Source organism: Vanessa tameamea, chromosome 17, assembly GCF_037043105.1.
Source record: "Vanessa tameamea isolate UH-Manoa-2023 chromosome 17, ilVanTame1 primary haplotype, whole genome shotgun sequence".
Taxonomy (NCBI): domain Eukaryota; kingdom Metazoa; phylum Arthropoda; class Insecta; order Lepidoptera; family Nymphalidae; genus Vanessa; species Vanessa tameamea.
The window spans coordinates 5,826,027-5,844,786 of record NC_087325.1 but is presented as its reverse complement, the minus strand read 5'-3'; the positions used below and the strand labels follow the sequence as shown (position 1 = coordinate 5,844,786).

The window sequence follows — 18,760 nt, the reverse complement described above, 5'->3', positions numbered from 1 at the left end:
TAGTATATTTGCACATATAAAGTTACTTTTATGATTTTTTTTACCTAATTACTTCAAAATTTTGTCATACCCAATTCATCTGAATGTTCTTCTGTCGCTACACATACTCTCACATAATATACGCCGTATAAAACATCGCTGTTTTAAAAGGTTGTATCTGAACAGTATTTGAAACCAATAACACTGTAATAACATTTATTTTGAACGCTTAATAATTAAGTTTAGTAATATGTTACATAAGCATATTATGAATATTATATATAGAAACATGCATATATTTTTTCAACTAGGTTGGCGGACGGGCAAGTGTGCCAACCGATGGTAAGTGGTCGCCACCGCCTATAGACATTGTAAAAAATATTAACAACACCAATACGCCACCAATCAAACTTGGGAACTATTGTAACCTGTAATTACATTGGCTTACTCACCCTACAAAACGAACCGCTGTTTGTTTTTGTGGGGAAATGCGAAATACTTTTTTCTACTCCTTTTTACCGTACATATTTTTTTTAAAGAATGATATAAAATATTGATCAGGAGTTAATGTAATATAATATGATTAGCAATAATAAATTTAATAATCCGCTTAAAAATTCTTCAATTTACATAAATTGAAGAAATAATTAGAGGCGTCCACTTCTTTGTTGTTCTATGGCCTTCAGACCTCTAAATCCAGCTCTGTTTTTTTTTCGGATATTAATGGGAAAATAAAAAACGATTCTTCATTAATGTTATATTTAAGAAAAAAATAAAACAATACCAAAAACCATCTTACCTAAAGTAATCATTTCACTTGGAATGTAGGCACTTTAATGATTATTTATTACAAATATGTGTGCATAATTATTTGTTTTTCAAATTAACTATCGGTCAATAAATGGTGGGTATTTCATTTGAATCTAGAAAACGGCTATTTTCTTTTTAAGATAAATCATACTTTTTTTAACAACATAAACTTAATAGTGACTATATATGTATATCTACTATGTTTATTTAATAACGATAAAACCAAGTAGGTACGTTAAAAACACTAAGATTGTGATATGTCAACACAGCAACAATCTTTAAAGGAACGAGAAGCCCTATTTATTTAAATTTGAATGATAACATTTGACTGGAAATATGTTTTAAAATTTTATTAAGTCAAAGTCAAAATTTTATTAATTTAAAGAGTTTTAATATTTATTAAATTTTTATAGGTTTAATCACATTATTAATGATATATTAAAATTTTATGGAAATGTGGATGGATTAAAATAGTAACTCCTATTTGTGACCATTTTCTAAATACACATATTATCTACACTAGCCACTATTGCTAGAACCAACAATAATGAAATACATATCATTTCTAATAAAACTAGTTTATCACACTTTCATTTTATTTTCTAAAGATCTTGGACATTTTATTATGTTTATTTTATCATAAAAAAATAAAAATAGTGGTAACATATATAAAAATAAATTAAAGGTGTGACCAAAATTTCGCAAATATATGTAAAAACTTTTTCTTCTTCATTATTAGTTCATTTTTTTATTGAGACCTAACCACTCGAATACACGTATACAAATACACAATAAAACAGAAATAAACATTATTTACAGGCAAAATAAATAAATGTTGGATGGCTTTTAAATCTTTATTTTATCCGTTTTGTTATTTTAATAGTAATTGGCTTTTTAAAAACTTTATTAGCAATGTTTTTATAATTTTCAATTATTTTCATAATCATAAAAGAATAATTTATGAATTCAAAATTAATCATTAGTTAAAAATTAATAAAGGTATAATTATATAAGTTTTTTAAAATTAAAACTATTAAGGAAAGATTAACATAATCATTCACTTATATTGACTTGGTGTTATTTATTATGTTACTTTTAATTAATATTAAAAATGTCTCACTCATGGGACGATATTATTAATTGTTTTTTTTTTACAATTTTTCTTCTTATATTAATTAAGATAATTGCTTATCGGTTTTATGAACTAATGGTATATCTATTATTTGTACTCAGCGTGACGATCAGAATTGAGAGTCACATATATAAACAGCAATTCGACCCATTACTTATTAAATACAGAGTATTGAAAATACGGATTTACACAATATATATATGTCATTACGTGTATTTTTTTAGAATTTACCTTTTATAATCGCTTAAATTATGTACATGGAAACGGTTTTTAGACCTTACAATTTATATCTATAGCTTATTCCAACCACAGGGGGCAGTCATAAAAATATTTGACATCGAATTGGCATCATGGATTTTCGAAAAAATGACATTTTGAACGTTGACGAAACGTAAATTTAGTAGTAAAATTAAATTGAATATAAGCAGTTATGTAGTGTGATTTTATAAATAAAGATATATTAATCAAAAACTGCTGGTGGTATAATACAGCTTAGCTATAAGTAAACTGTACGGAACAAGTAAATTATTTGTTTAACTTTATTCTTTCTTTGGTTGAAATAGGCTATATTATTAATATACATATTTATAAACACATAGGAGAAGAATAAGTTATGAATATAAATTATTATAATAATATTGTGTGTGTTATTACTATAAGTATTTCAACGGGATATTTACCATGTTTTTTATCTCGTGAACAAGACATTCGTAGATAATGTTGAAATATCGAGCTCCACCAAATAAAAATAAAAAACATGGTAAATATCCCGTTTTAAATACTTATAGTAATAAAAATAACCATGTTAATTTAAAATCTTATTATGTGTGTTGATTTAAATTCATTCTGCTTTTCTGTGAATTTTCGTCTTTATATAATTAAAAATACACAAATATATTTTTTTTTTAATTTAAATAATGTCCATATAATAACTTAAACTCTAAAAATTATAAACCCAAAAAAAATCAACAAAAAATACCATAAACACAAACGCGATGATGAATAAAATTAACAATAATAACAAAATAAACAATATTGTAACGAACGTTTCTCAAGAAATTTAAAATTGTTTTGATAGACAAATGTTAACAATATCGGTTTGAAATATTTGCATATGTAAGTAATCATTCTAACATGAGACATACATCCAACGTCTGTTTATTTACACTTATCCTATAAAAGCATGTATATCATTCTCTTTCATTCCAAGTTTCTTTAGCAAGTCCAGACTAGTGTGCGTGAATTCCGTAGGACCACACAAGCATGCGAAATGTGGCGTATCTTCTGTGGAGATGGCTTTTTCATCCAGGATTTCCGAAAGAACTTTACTGCTTATTCGACCTTTTTGTCCTTTCCACGAACAACTGGCGTTTGATAAAACATGTTCTATTTTCAATCTAAAGAAAAGATGCATTGAATTTATTTACCATATAAAGTAAGACCGCTCTGTATCTTGCTTTTTGGTTTGTTAATATTTTCATTCGCACAATTACACGATTAAAAAAAATCCAATTAATTATACACTTGACATTAATTATAAATTAATAAAAATGTCTTTCTGAATTAGTTATTGATGTAATGAAACGGTTTTTTTTTAATTTAAAGGAGTTATATTGTTTTTATTTTGATTACCTGTCATCTTGCCTCGCTATGTCTTCGAACTTATTCTTAAACAGAATATCCTCTTCCGTTTTGTTGAAGAACAGTAGATTTACCTGTTCACTATAACAAATAATTATATGTCAAACTATTGTTTACTCTTATTTTATACTATAAATATTACAGAAACAGCCCTTAATAGTCCACTTTTGGGCAAAGGCATTCCCACCTTGTTGTACTTAATAATAAAGTCAATAATAAATAAATATTGGACAACATCACATACATTACTCTGATCCCAATGTAAGTAGCTATTAAAACACTTGTTATGGAAAATCAGAAGTACTATAAACACCCAGACCCAAGACAACATAGAAAACTAATGAACTTTTTCTACATCGACTTGGCCGGGAATCGAACCCGGGACTACGGAGTGGCGTACCCATGCAAACCAGTGTACACACTACTCGACCACGGAGGTCATGTTCTATAGCGGGTTAATGGATCAATGAGGCAAAATATTGACCAATATAGGTTAGCTCTAAGAGATAAAAACTCAACGGCGTTTGCCCGAATTTTCAATTATGATATAAGTACCTACGTGTTCTAAATTATTGGACGTGCCGACCCCTACTTATTAGCTGTACATATATTTACTATACCGACTATTTCATTATGAGAGCACGTTTTTGATCAGCAAGAGTGGAAAAAAGATGACAATATTAATAAGCTTACTTTATGCACACAATACGTAATGTCGTCAAGGTGTCAAGTTTATGGCAAAACTACTATTGTAAATTTACAAACCTACAGACTCTCATGTGATATATAAATGTAATATAATTCATAGTAAAAGTCATATAAACATAGAGATTGTTTCTGACTGTCTCATTCTTGTTTAGGTACAGATTGGATCATACGTGCAACCTTATCACGTATGTGATTCAAGTCTCCTTTCACTGACGTAGCTGACATGGTCTTGAAGGAGAAAGAGAAGGAGGAGCGGGCTTGGACGGGAGGTTCCGCTCAAAATTCTCAACAGCATCCCAATTTTAGGAAGTTGGCTTTGAAGTGCATCCGTGTTGGTGTACACACTTGTGTACTATAATAGCTTCTCCGCAGATGGAATCATGGAAATTGGCCGCCTTGGTTGATAATTTGTCTATTATTAATATCAAAAAATTATAAAATATAATGGATAAATTTATTTATACTTTTTTGCACTCCAATTAACAAAATCACATAACTATATAATTAATATTTATTGCCAATAAATTAGACAAATTCGAGAAAAGAAATTCTATTCTCCCGAGGATATATATAAACTACTAACATTTACATTGCTACAGGTTAAAATTTTGTATACTTGTAATGTCGAAATCAGTTCTTAAATAGATTTTTCTTTCATAAGCAATTTATAAATAGAATATTATCCAAATACCCTTACGTATTTTTTCTGCTCAAACATAAAAGTAGATTCCGATTAAAGAGTAAACAAATAATACGAAAACAAAAACCTAATATTTACTCACCATCTCGGATTTGATCTTGCTAGCATGAATCTTAATAACCCCAACATTGGCGTGATGCCCGTACCTGCCGCTATTAAATATAAGATTTTCACTCGCTTTAGCTAGAATAAAACAACATAATTATCAATCGCTTACCACATTACTGGCTGTTTTCCGCAGTATAATAAAGCTAAACGACTGAGGTGTTCACGCACCCGATTGATGGATGTTGACAATAAAGGCTCAGTCGGCTTTTAGGATATACGCGGCTTTACTCTACTCAGTCAAAACCAATCTTGTTGGCGGGCAAACTCCAATCACTTTTGAAACATTTCTATTAAATACTGTTAACTGTTACCGACTCTTAAAATTGATTCTAATTTAGAAATAAGTTGTTTTTATATATATTTTAATGTTTAAAAAAAAACAGACTGGTAAATGGACCACCTGATAGTAGTGGTCAACACTGTAAGACATTTTAACCGTTCTTACATCGCCAATACTACTAAACTCAGGAACTAAGATGTTGTGTCCCCTGTACACTGGTGCATTCGCCCTTAAGCCGGAATACAACAATGCTAAGTTTCGCTGTTTGGCGGTAGAATATGAGTGGTAGCCACCTGCACAAAGCCCTACGACCAAGTAAATATTCTATTCATATATCTTTACATTATACAAATTCCTACAAATATTTAATACTTGTTTCTTAAATGTGCTGCGTATTTTAAACACGAACCCCTTAATAGATACTCTATTCTAGAAGTAGTTAGGAAGATATACAATCGCTTTGACGTTAACAGCTTTGCGGTGAGACGTTGGTTCGTGTATAAATTGTAAGCACAAAGATACTAACTACTAGTTAACTATTGTATGTATTGTAAAATATTGTACTATGATGTACCCTCAATATTTTTAAAAGTATTTATTATAAACACTTATTTAAAAAAAAAATGATTCTCCTATTTCAAGACATCTCCAAAGAGAATTTACTGGACATTAACCATCAGGAAGATTAGAATGGAGCGTGCTTCCGAGACCGTTTTTTTCAAGCTCTGTTGGATAGGTCGTTGACTTTGGTCGTTAATTATCCTTTTCCTTTTCAGAATCAAATTCGGAATATGAAGCATAAAGATTCATCAGAATTATCTATATCACTCAAAATACCAATTTAGGAAACCTTGTAAGTAACAATGAACATCTTTATATTACTTTTATATTATTTTGAAGTAGAGCTTAAGGCTATTTACCCCGAATTCTACAAAACACGCGACAATGATGTAGAACGTTTTCGAGTCAATCCCCTGCGGCATTATCGTCGCCCCGTATTGGTATTAAATTTTTCATAAAAATGATACGACATAATATACATAAAAGATTGATCATCAACTTAATGTCGCCATTCCGATAAGTCTTCGATTCTATAATATTATAAATAAAGATATATTTTTTAATTTCTCAACGAAATATTTTTTTTATATTCATACCTTTTGTAATTGAAAATTCCCATAAGGTCCCGAGAGTGTGACCGAGTCTCCAATTTTCAGGCTTGTCAGATAAGGAGAGAGAGCCCCGGTATTATAACATTTGACTGCCAACTTCATGGCGCTGTATTCACTCCCGAAGTGGTCCCAACTGTCACCCACCGGCGTGTAAGATCGGATACACTCCTTATCTATATAACAATAATGAGAATACAATAAGTTGTACCCGATAATTATTTAATTCGTATTCAGAAGAAATGAACGCACGTTATTATTAGAAAAAAAACTTGAATAAAATTGTTAGTAAACACCCATCACAGGCTCAGTACATGTATGTAAGGGCTAAGGAGAATGATTTGATTGATGATATCGGGCGATGCAATCTATCAAGCGATGAGTTAACATTTAATACAAAGTTTACGTGATCTCAGTATACACGAGAAACTTACCCTTGCTATTTCAGAAATAAAATATTAAATTCTAACAGGCTATTATTATTTTAATTTTTCATGAATAATAACTACTAATAAAATTATGTAAAATACACTTTATCAAAATATTAAAAACACTTCCACAAACAATGTCGTTGCTTGCAATATTTACATTAAAAAATAAATAGTATTATTAAGGCCTAACTTATTACCTAGGCTATGTATTTAGCCTGTATTATAAAAATGTTCAGTTTCTCACCGTTAATTTTATGGTGCACTCGCACATGGTGACCCAATGGCACTACGACCGGCCCGGATTTAGGTGCCAGTGCTAGTAGGGTTGTGTCGTGCGAGATCCGTTCCACGTGCACCACTCTACATTCAAGTGTACGAGGCGAGGATATATGAGTAGCTGAACTGAAAATTGTCTCGCCTATGTTCTTCCACACTTTGTGTGTAATCTTTAACACTGTAACCTGAAATCATTTCTACAATTTAATATGATGATTTAAAACATCATCATTATTTGGATAGAATTTGAATCACAAATATATTTTTATGTACAACGTATATTGTTTACACTTACCTCTATTTTACCGCTTTCAGAAAACACTCTTATCTGCAAAGGTTCCTTTATAGCTTCCTCGGGCACTAACTTTAATGTTCTTAGCCATCCATTAGTCGCGACATCTATGAACAAAGCACCTTCTGAAATCCTCGCACAACCGCCGGGATTACTTAAAAGTCCCGTATATACCGAGATAGTTAGCTTTGTCGACGTTTGGATCCAATCAAAGCGCAATGAAGGCGGCGAGTCTTTTGACTGGTCTGCAGATTTCAGTGGACTCGACGCCGCCCTTCGGCTTATAGACACAGGCAAATCGCTCGACTGTATTAAACTCTGCATTATTTTGCTGGGAGGACTTCCTTTGACGTTTTCCTCGCTTTTAGCGGTTATTTTTTTTCTAACGGGTGTTATGCAGTTTGCTAAGTTTTCCATCGACTTCCTTACTAATTCCTGAGCTTTAGACGGTTCTCTGAGCCGGTCGGATTTCGGTGATGGATTTGAAATGTCAAAGAGTTCGTCGGCGTCCGGTCGATCGAAACGGAGAGGTCCCACCAAGCATTTTGCTAGAAGTGAATCGTAATTGACCCATGGATGTACTTTATCGAAAAGTTCCGTTGCATCAATACCAGCGCCTCTCATAAGTTCGTCAGATCCTAAAGATAATTATTTCATTAATCATAATTTTAATTATTACTTTTACAATTCAGAATAATTTTGGTAAGTCTTAAATTATACCTCCGGGATGGTAAGGTAGATAATAAGTAATATTGTAAACGCGTCCTCGTATTGCTAACCATGCGTCTTCTGAAAATAAAATAAAATAATGAGAAACACACATACTATACAATAAATGTATTGTTGCTTTTAGTCATCCTATTATTTCAGTTTTACACATTTTATGAATAAGTTTATCATTATCTTGTTTCGAATTTTAAATATTCATTAAATGAGTAAAAAAATAATAGATAACACTTTATCTATTTATGAAATGGGTAAATCCACCAACAAACATTTGTCATCGATATTTATAATAAAATATTTACTTTCTGTATTGTGTGTAGCGAGTTCGGCGGGAGTGACCGGTCGAATACGACCCCCAACTCCTGTGAGGTCTTTTCCAGAGTTACCGAGTCGGATCCAGTCCATGAGACTGTGGCCGGGTTGGAGGGCACATTTGTTACGTGGATTGCCTGTCAAAAATAAATAATCAATTTAATTTTCTTTTTTCAATTTAAATTTTTCAGGTCAATATTAATTATATTGAACTGAAACGCGTCTCGGTTTTATCGTTAATTATGTTACGTTTGATTTTAATGAAAATTCAACGTTGTGGTTTTCCTACATTATTATTAAAATCTATATATATGATACAAAAGTTGGTAGGGCTATGTGTAGAATTTTCTAGGTGGGGGTATCCATTCACTAGTTAGTTTACCGCATGAATGAGAACTAATGCAAATAGCAACATGTCATCTTAGAATTGATTTATATTCCTTACGGGTCTATGGGAGATTAGTCCATTTGCTCATCTACCTTTCCAAAATAATTGAAAATCAATCAAAAAGTTTTTGATTTATTAATGGAGAATTATTTTACCGAAGAGTGAAGTTACGTTAATTATTAATAAATGGAATTAATGTTTTTAGGCTCTTCATTATCTTTTCGGAACGAAACAAATATTAGAGACAATAGACTCTCCCTAAATTCAAATAAAGAATTGATAAATATTCAAGCGTCGTATATTTCATTACATTCAATGACATCTAAAACAATATTTGATTTAATGCTTTGGTTTGCGTTAGAATGCTTTAAAAAATGTAGAAAGGTTTCCCTCAAGGCCTCTTAGACTACTGGTCGAATTCAGCATGATAAACTGCACACCATTTGTCTGTGATTCTTCGCAGTTACTCTGAGGTCTTTTTTACAATAAAAAGCCCTTAAAATTTGGTTAATACAAAGGTCAGGTAGACGAGATCCTTAATGTTTCTTATAGTGTTATTATTACTCATGTGCAATAGAAGTATTTGTTCGCTAAGTGGATAATAGCATAAATATTCCGCTGCTGGACAATCAAATAACGAGATTTCCGGACGAGAGGAATAATTAACACAGATCTAGTGCTTAATATACTCAACAGTATTGCTCATTATTTAACCTAACGATCTTTATCTACAAAACTAATGTAGGGCGACATTTATACTCGTCGGCTTAAATGAATTGTACGGTACACGTTAGTTAATTGCGAATATACATACACACACACACACACGCATACACCTATACATTGGAACAAAATAAAGCAATAATATGACGAAGGACATTAATTTTATTTAAAATAAATGGTAAAACAAACATAAACTGGGAAATTGGTGTTAGTTAAAATATTATAAAGAAAAAATATAATCGTTTTGTGTTTGGACGCTTACTGCTCATTCGAACGAATGGACATAAAATTATATTTTAAATTTATTTGTAATGACAAAAACTGTTATAATAGTACATATTTATCTAAGTATGAAAGTCCTCTTATTACTGACCCCGGTAAAATCTACCTCTAATTCCTTCGAGATTGCGTTCATAACTTGAATTATTTAAATTTAGATTGTCAGAGTACCTTCCATAAGAGATTATTACCCTCAATCCGGACAGATTATTTATAAAGGTCAGTATACAATATCTCAATTTTCTTTCTCTTGGTAACATACAACAAAATATATATATGTAGATATAAAAAAATGAATTAAATTACTTAATTCAATTATAATAACGAATAAATTAAAATCTGTATTTATTTTTAATGGTTGTTCGTTTCAACTTTAATTTTATTGAGGTTGTAGACATTTAGGTTTTATTTAATTTAATTTAAAGCGTCATGGACCCTAAGCTTAACATTTTCGTCACGTTTCGCTCGGTCCGGTGTAGGTTTACTGTGGAACTTCCATTAGTTTCAGCCGTTTTAGAATTCGTAGCTTAAAATATATTTAGAGTAAATTGGACGGACTTGTGTAAAGTATAAATGAACTTTGCATTGTTATATTTAAACATAAGTATATAAGACTTGTCATGATTTCATGTTTTCATCAGTATAAATAAAATACTGATTTAATTGTATTTGAACTGATTTTATTGTTGACTCGTTTATTTCTAAACGTAATAAATATAAACTAAACTGTATTAAATATATATTAAGTAAAGACAGCATATTAACTCCCTATTCCTGGGCAAACGCTTCCTGTCCTGCAGAGGCAACAGATACTCCTCTACTTAGAGTTTATACTACCACGATGTTCCATTGCAGGTGGGAAATAGGGTCGATTTTAATTAAACATAATCGGATTCCGTTAAAATGTTTTATTTCACAATCAAGCACGAAATAAATTAAGCATACAAAAACTCAGTGGTGCTTGCCCGGGGTTGAATCTTCGGTTAAGGTTAATGTGTTTTAACCACTAGGGCATTTCGGTTTAAATATATAATTAATAATATAATCAATAGAATGTGAGTTAATGCTTAGATTAAAGTAGGTTTAGTATTGCTATATGGCATTGCCAAATACTGTTTCAATATTAATAAGTAAAATATATTTATTTCTGTTTACAATATAACGATTTCAACCTGAATGGAATAAAATGGAGTATTAAAAGGATCAACGTCAGATTTTATCAATCCTGCCAGTCTCAGAATAAAGCTACTGTGTGTTGAAATTTGAATATCAAGGTAATATGCAACCACACTCACTATGCGGCTCGTCTATTAAAACATTGTTTAATGCGTGATGTTTATCTTCACTTTAATTATTTTATGATGCATGAAAAAAAAAAGCAATTCCGATGATTAGGAGCAAATAAAAGTTGCAGCGTCGATGTTAAAATTACTATAGATATTTTGTGAATATAATTAATCACGTGTTCGGCGATAAAGGAAAATATCGCGAGGAAAAATGTGTCGAATTTCAATGAAATTCTGCCACGTGTGTATCCACCAACCCGCATTGGAGCAGCTTGGAGGAGTAGGCTTGCAAGCTGCTTCTTAAAATGGTGACGACGCCTTAGCCCAGTAGTGGGACATTTACAGGATGTTACTAGCGACCCGCACCGGCTTCGCTCGGGTGCAAGTTATGAATACAGAAAATAATATAATATAAATATAATTTATAATATAAATAAAAATATAAATATATTTATTTTCGAGAATAATGCAGCATTCTATAATTTTTTTTTTTTTCAGAATTGGATCATAAGCTTCGGATCTAACCCCGTACATACGAACAAACTAATTTTACCTATTTATAATATTAGTACAGATAAACAGTGAGCACACAGGCTAAATAAAATATAAACTTCATCTACAATATTTAGCTCACATTATGAACTGAACGAAAGTTTCATGTTTTAAAATAACCTGTACATAAATAAATCTTGTGTTTCTGATATTGCAAATGTATTTTTACTGTCGATTTAAACCCGAAGCTTTAGTGCACTAAATCAAAACATACATTTTAGCGTAGCAGCGATTTATTATGAAATATTTACAAGAGGACGTGGGACGAAACCAACATAACAAATTAAATGTTTATCCAAAGCCTTACCGACGTTTTACCTTTAATACAAATATACATACTTCTCTTAATGAACCTCAGAAGCCTTGAATAAATAATTTAATTAGTCGTTAGTTTAATTGATACATACGGCACGTATGTGATTGGAATGAATCAATTTTAGTAAAAATAAAGTAACTTATAATATTAATGTGTTTAGTTTTAGAGAAATTTATGTAAAATAATCATTACTCACCATCATTATCAGTAGTATATGTTATGTTAAAGATATCTTCTATGCCATATAATATTATCTATACTCTATTCCAACCATAAGAGGAAAAAGCCAAATAAACAACGTTTGATATCATATTTACGCGATATCATTGGTCGAGAGCTTGATTAATCTATAATATTCACTATGGATTGGCGTTTTGACCGTCGGCGAAAAAGATATCAGAATTTTTTAAGTAAAATTAAAGTACAAATAAGTAGTTAAGTGTACTAGTATATTATGGATAAAGATATTTTAATCATAAACTCTTAGTAGTGTCCAACATAGCTGAGGTATTAGCAAATCGCACGAAATACGTAAATCTAAGGTTTGTTTGATTTTTTTTCTACTTCCATTGGAGTGGGATAGGCTATATACTAATACCAGCTATTACCCGCGGCTTTGCCCGCGTAGAATAAGAATATATTTACAAATTTACTTAAAATATTACGTTAATGTAATACCTCTTTGTATACCACATTGGTGTGTATTTCAGCCGTCAGGGTAGAATATCCAGAATCGCTTAAATACGTATCAACTAATTTTAATCGGTATCCGAAAAATAAAATTTGTAGCTTCTAACTTCAAAAAAGACAGACTTCCAGACTAACCCGTATACAAATTGTCAACACCTATTTTTCCCTTTAGGCCTAAAATATCAAGAAATGCTTAATCACGTATCTACTAATTTTTAATCAGTGGCACAAAAATAAAATTTCATGCTTCTAACTTCAAAAATGTCAGTCTTCCAGACTATCCTGTATACTAAATGTCACCCCTATTTCCCTCCTTAGGCGTAAAATATCCAAAATCTTTTAAATACGTATCAACTCATTTTTAAACGGCATCCCAAAAATAAAATTTCTAGCTTCTAACTTTAAAAATTACGGACTTCCAGACTAACCTGTATACGAAATGTAAACCCCTATTTCTCCCTTTAGGCGTAAAATATCTAGAAACGCTTAAATACATATCTACTCATTTTTTATTAGTATCCCAAAAAGTTTCATGTTATTAATTTAAATAATGATGACTTCCATAAAAACTTTCAACCCTTATTTCACCCCCTTAGCTGTAGATTATCTAGAAACGCTTAAATACGTATCTACTCATTTTAGATCAGTATACCAAAAATAAAGTTTCATGTTTCTATCTTAAAAATGACGGACTTCTATACAAACTTTCAACCCTCATTTCACCCCCGTAGGCGTAGAATATGCAGAAATACTTAAATAAGTATCTACTCCTTTTTATTCAGTATCCCAAAAATAAAGTTTCATGTTTTTAAATCAAAAAATTACGGACTTTCATACAAACGTTCAAACCCCTGGGTGTCATGATACGTTAGTTTGTAAGTGTACAGCCTAAAATATAAGTTTTATGCTTCTAGTTTTAAAAATGACAATACTTTCAACAACTTACAACCTTTCACCCCCTTTTTCAACCCTTTACAGCACTTTTTTCCAAATAAAAAGTAGCCTATGTCCTTTCTCAGGCTCTAGACTATTTGTGTACCAAATTTCATTTAAATCGGTCCATTAGTTTTGGCGTGAAAGCGAGACAGACAGAGTTAATTTCGCATTTATAATATTAATAATATGGATAATATGGATTATAAATGCGAAAGTAACTTTGTCTGTTACGCTTTTACATCTAAAGCACTAAATCAAATTCAATGAAATTAGGTATGAAGCAATCTTGAACCTCATAGAAGAACATAGGTTACTTTTTAAGACCTAAAAACTACGACTGTCTCGAACACGCTGGCGAAGCCGTGGACGAAAATGAGTATTTATATATATTTTAAAAACAATTGAAAGAATTATCGTATGATATTTATTCATAATATCAAAAATATTTACCCGATGTAGTTAAACCAAGAGGGATATTTTTTCTCTGTATTTATATTAACTACCTACAAATTGGAGAAGTACTCAGTTGTGAATGGTTTGTATGAGTGACCCTTTAAAAGCAGCTAAAGTACTCATGAAGATGAATCGGAACTAGGTTGACAACCGTATTTTCTACTTATGTACGATGCACCCCTTTTGTTCACACTTACCGACTCTAGCATTATGAAAAGCATAATATAATATATAAATATATAGTCAATAAATGTAGAGATATCCAAGCTATATATGAGAATGATGATGTATTTCTGGCCGATATTCACTATGATATGATAGATATTAGTAATCAACGCCCAAGATATTATAGTGCAGATGTACATATGTACAAATCCAGATGCACTATCTGTTATGACATTCATAATCCGTGAAAGTGATAACAGACAGTGCATCTGGTTTCGTTAACGTAATGAGACGGTATTTCGATACTACCGAAGCGATTTCAGGTGAAGGTCCAACGGTTTTGAGTGCGAATTATGTATTCGGCTTTGTTGAAGTGACCATTTAATCATATATTATGGTAATTAGAATACCACAAAAAACATATCGCATAATATTCTTGCAACTAGATGATTTCCTCCTGAGCGATCTCGGTCACGGCAACCAATCAAAGGCCAATCTCAAGGGAGACTAGCCAATTACTACGCAGGACATATTTTATTGCACAATTGTCTTATTGCACACAAACGCAGATGCACTCTCTATTCCCTCACTCTCATAATCCAATGTGACAACAAATCCGATACGACCTGAAAGAGTTCATGAGCAGCATCAACGGCTTTACGTGCTTTCCGAGGCACACACAAGATAAGCATTACTTTCTGTTAATTACTTTAAAAAAAATGTTGGCAGGAGTATAGGAGGAATATTTCGCGTATTATTTATATTATACGAGAAAGACATAAGTTCAGCACATTGAATTCCATGTTATCTTCAGTGGTTATTTAAGCCGCTTACACGATTATGTCTTCGACGTTTTCTTTCAGAAAGATAGAGCCATCAAATTGTCTTTACAATTAAAATACTATATAAATTTGTTGAATTTAATTTATATTTATGTTTTCCTATAGAATTAGTAGCCTTTCAAGCGTATACTGTAAACTATTTTCCAAATAAAGGAAAAGGGTTTTATCGGGCAGAGATAAGTGATCCTATAGGCAAGGGTAATTTTATTAAGGCTCGTGGCTTTTTATAGTTAATCAATCCTTTCTTAAGTGATAGATAAGATAGGGGACTGAAAATGATAATCCTTTTTGTTCTTGTATACGTAAAACAATTTTTTTATGAGATTCCGCCAAAAGATTGTATGGTAATATGAAAATTATTAAATTACACCATAAAATTATACCATAACAAAAAGGATGTCACTAACCAGGAGTTGATTATTAACAAGACGTAAATGTTATAGTTATATAGATATGTTTAAAACTGGAGTCTGTATTGTCCGTATTAATTATGCGAAACGAAAATCCAACTTTGAAAAGGATTTAAACCTTTTAGAAGGATGAATAACGTGCTGATTTAAGATTTAAATTTTATCATCGGACGCTTCTCGTACAGTCTAAACCTTCTCTAAAAAATTCGGCTTAATACTAAAACTTCACAATGACAAAAAAAAAAAAAAGTAGGTCATGCAAGCAAATGTCGGTGATGTCACGGATTTATTTAAGTCACGACTACATAAAAAGTTCCACGAACGTGACTTTCTGATGTACTTTAGGTGAGGTGATATTGGCAATCACCGATTTTTTGCGTTATTTATACGAGTAATTTAAATAAGAATTTATTGAATTATTCTTGAGGAAAACAAACAGTACATTAAGTTTGTATACTTTATATAAGTAAATAAGTTAGTCAGTTACCTAAATAAATTTTAATGATATATGATGATTATGTCTACGAGTTAAAGTTATTCTTGAAATGTCATTACCCAAGTTTTGTGAAACTTAGGATGAAAGTTTATAGGGAAGTTCGTAATTTTTGATAATTATAAATATGGAACTCGGTGCTTAAACTTCTATTTATGAGTAATTAATAGTCGATACAGTATTTTTGCAAATATACCTTAAGATGATGTTATTGTGTAGAAGCTTGTACGGAAAATCATCATTTCTAAAGTTCAAAACATAGAAATCGATGTTTATATTTTTATAAGTTAAACACAGCTGATAAAAAATTTTTGAAAATACATCACCTGAGAGGGTATAAATGAAGACGAAAGTTTGCATTTAATATGTCTATTTTTTGAATATTTTTTCAAGTTTTACTCAGTTCAAATTAGTATTGGATTTGAATTTAGAACAATAAACAAAGAGCAGTTATTTAAATATCTAACTGTAATATAAAATGTAGAGCGGTTAAAGTTCCACATCCTATATCATTTATTAATATGTTTTAAATATGCTTTTAGAACCAAACAATATATGAGTTCCTATAATCTATAATCCTTTTAAATTTGTATTTCGTCACTACTAAAACGTTTGATAGATTGAAATTTAACTCAATACCACGAATATGTGGAATCGAGGTAAATGAAGCGTCATATTGCATTTGCGATATTAAACTTATCCAAGAGCGTGATATTCATCGTTCCAAATTCAACGGCTATCAAATGGCACATATTCGTACTTACGTAAGACGAGTGGGTGTTAAAGGGCTGACTAACTTTTGAGAAAATAACAAATTGTAGCGCTGTCAAAATGAAACCAAATCAAAACTTTAAAACGTTTTTATATCAGATTATACTTTGTAATTTAATGAAAAATTAGGTTTACATAAATTAAACCTATAATGTATTTAACTTATATAAAATAGGATGATAATTAAGTTTATATTGTGCCTTTTTTTAACCAATGTTACTTTCATATTATACGAAAATGTAAATAAAACACCAAAAAACGACAATATGGCAAATATAAAATATAGTTCTGTTATATTAATTGTTATTGGATTTTCATTAAATACGGTATTGTGATAAATTTATTTAGGTCAACGTTAAATATAGTTTAAAATGTTTTCAGTGTAAAGTCAAATATATAAACTTCACAGTTAAATTTACGATCCATACTTTGTTTTCAATATTCATATAACCGGCAAGTTGCCAGTATTAATCGCGATAATGTTTCAGTTATTTTTATTTTTTAAACGTTTAATATCGAGTTACTTATTTTTTATTTTATCCCAAGAAATATATATTTTTATCCTATTAATAAAATTAAGAGGTATGATTTGTCTGTTTGATTTTTCACTATCTTTATTTTCATAACAATTACAGTTTGAAGATAGACGCAGATTATTATTACGATATTTGGCTAGGTTAACATCCAAGAGAAAATTGTCCATTCGCTTGTCTAGTAAACATTTCATAAACGTTTTTTGTTAAGAAACTTATAATAAATATGTTTTTTTTTTACAGGAACTTTTGTAACATTAACAATTAAGCTTTTAAATATAAATGTCAGTTATATTAAGGAATTTAAAAAGGAGTCTTATGTAAGCATAACTTCGTAATTTACTACAATAAGTCGGAAAATATTGAAGACAAACGGCGTGGGGTACGTGAGTGGGAGAAGTGTTAACTCCAGGCGGGTATTAAAGGCATTCTGGTTACTAGGTGCCGGCGGAAATTGCTCGATGCGATACGAATTCTTTTATTTAGTTTTATCCCTTTATTAAATAAATATTTCGGTATAAAAATAATTATTCAAAATAATCCCACTCGTGCGAAGCCGGTTGGTTAGCTATTATTATTATTAGTAATTACATACATACATATGTAGATATTAAAAAAAATATATAATCATTAATGATCAAGCGATCTACACCTACTGTGCTATAAAAGTAGAAGTGTACTTTCTACATTTTATATTTTTTGTAAAACATATCTTCGTATTTAATATTCCTAAAATAAATAGGATAGTTATAATTTCAAAGCCTCATTAAAATATCCTGAAAAAAAAACCACTATTAATAATTATTTAAAATGCAATTGTATGTTTTTAATTGCGTTTGTATGATTAATGCATCTAGTTCGTTTCCACATATGGAAAATTTATTGCTATCATCAATAAATGGACAACGGTTCATATAACAGAGAGCGTAGGCTCGCGGATCAATATATTAATGCTACGTCATTTTATTTATTTATACTTGTAATGTTAATAATTGACTACGTAATTGGGTGTTTATAAAATCATTACATAATATGGGATTTTATTGATAAGAAATGAAAATCAAAATTTGGCCCCAATATTAACAACGTACATAGATGAAGAATTGACTTCTATACCTGACCTGACTTTCCAACATTTGTCACAACATTGTAGAGTGTAAGTCAGAATTAATATATGATGTATTAACTGTCCATCAGATATCGTTTGGTTATATACAAAATCAATATAGATTTTGTCCTTGGTGACTCTATAGCAAAAGCATTACGGTTTTTTTTATCAATTCTGAAAGAAAAATTCCGACTTGAAATGAACTCTCAATGGGAGCGGGGGAACTCAGCGGGGTTTTGTTTTTTTCTAAT

The 18,760-nt window shown here is 30.6% G+C and overlaps 1 protein-coding gene across 3 annotated transcripts in view; it reads right to left on the bottom strand.

Moving 5' to 3' along the window:
- Positions 1-721: 721 nt before the first annotated feature.
- Positions 722-18,760, bottom strand: part of LOC113400554 (cytochrome b5 reductase 4) — a 78,321-nt gene continuing 60,282 nt past the window's right edge. For all 3 annotated transcript variants that reach the window (XM_064217616.1, XM_026640170.2, XM_026640174.2), the window contains 8 exons: positions 8,555-8,701; positions 8,247-8,315; positions 7,530-8,164; positions 7,203-7,419; positions 6,516-6,703; positions 5,053-5,153; positions 3,554-3,643; positions 722-3,318 (listed from right to left, as the gene is read on the bottom strand). In XM_064217616.1, the coding sequence (XP_064073686.1) occupies positions 3,090-3,318; positions 3,554-3,643; positions 5,053-5,153; positions 6,516-6,703; positions 7,203-7,419; positions 7,530-8,164; positions 8,247-8,315; positions 8,555-8,701 (1,676 nt within the window). In that variant the 3' untranslated portion in view covers positions 722-3,089. The remainder of the gene's footprint in view (positions 3,319-3,553; positions 3,644-5,052; positions 5,154-6,515; positions 6,704-7,202; positions 7,420-7,529; positions 8,165-8,246; positions 8,316-8,554; positions 8,702-18,760) is intronic.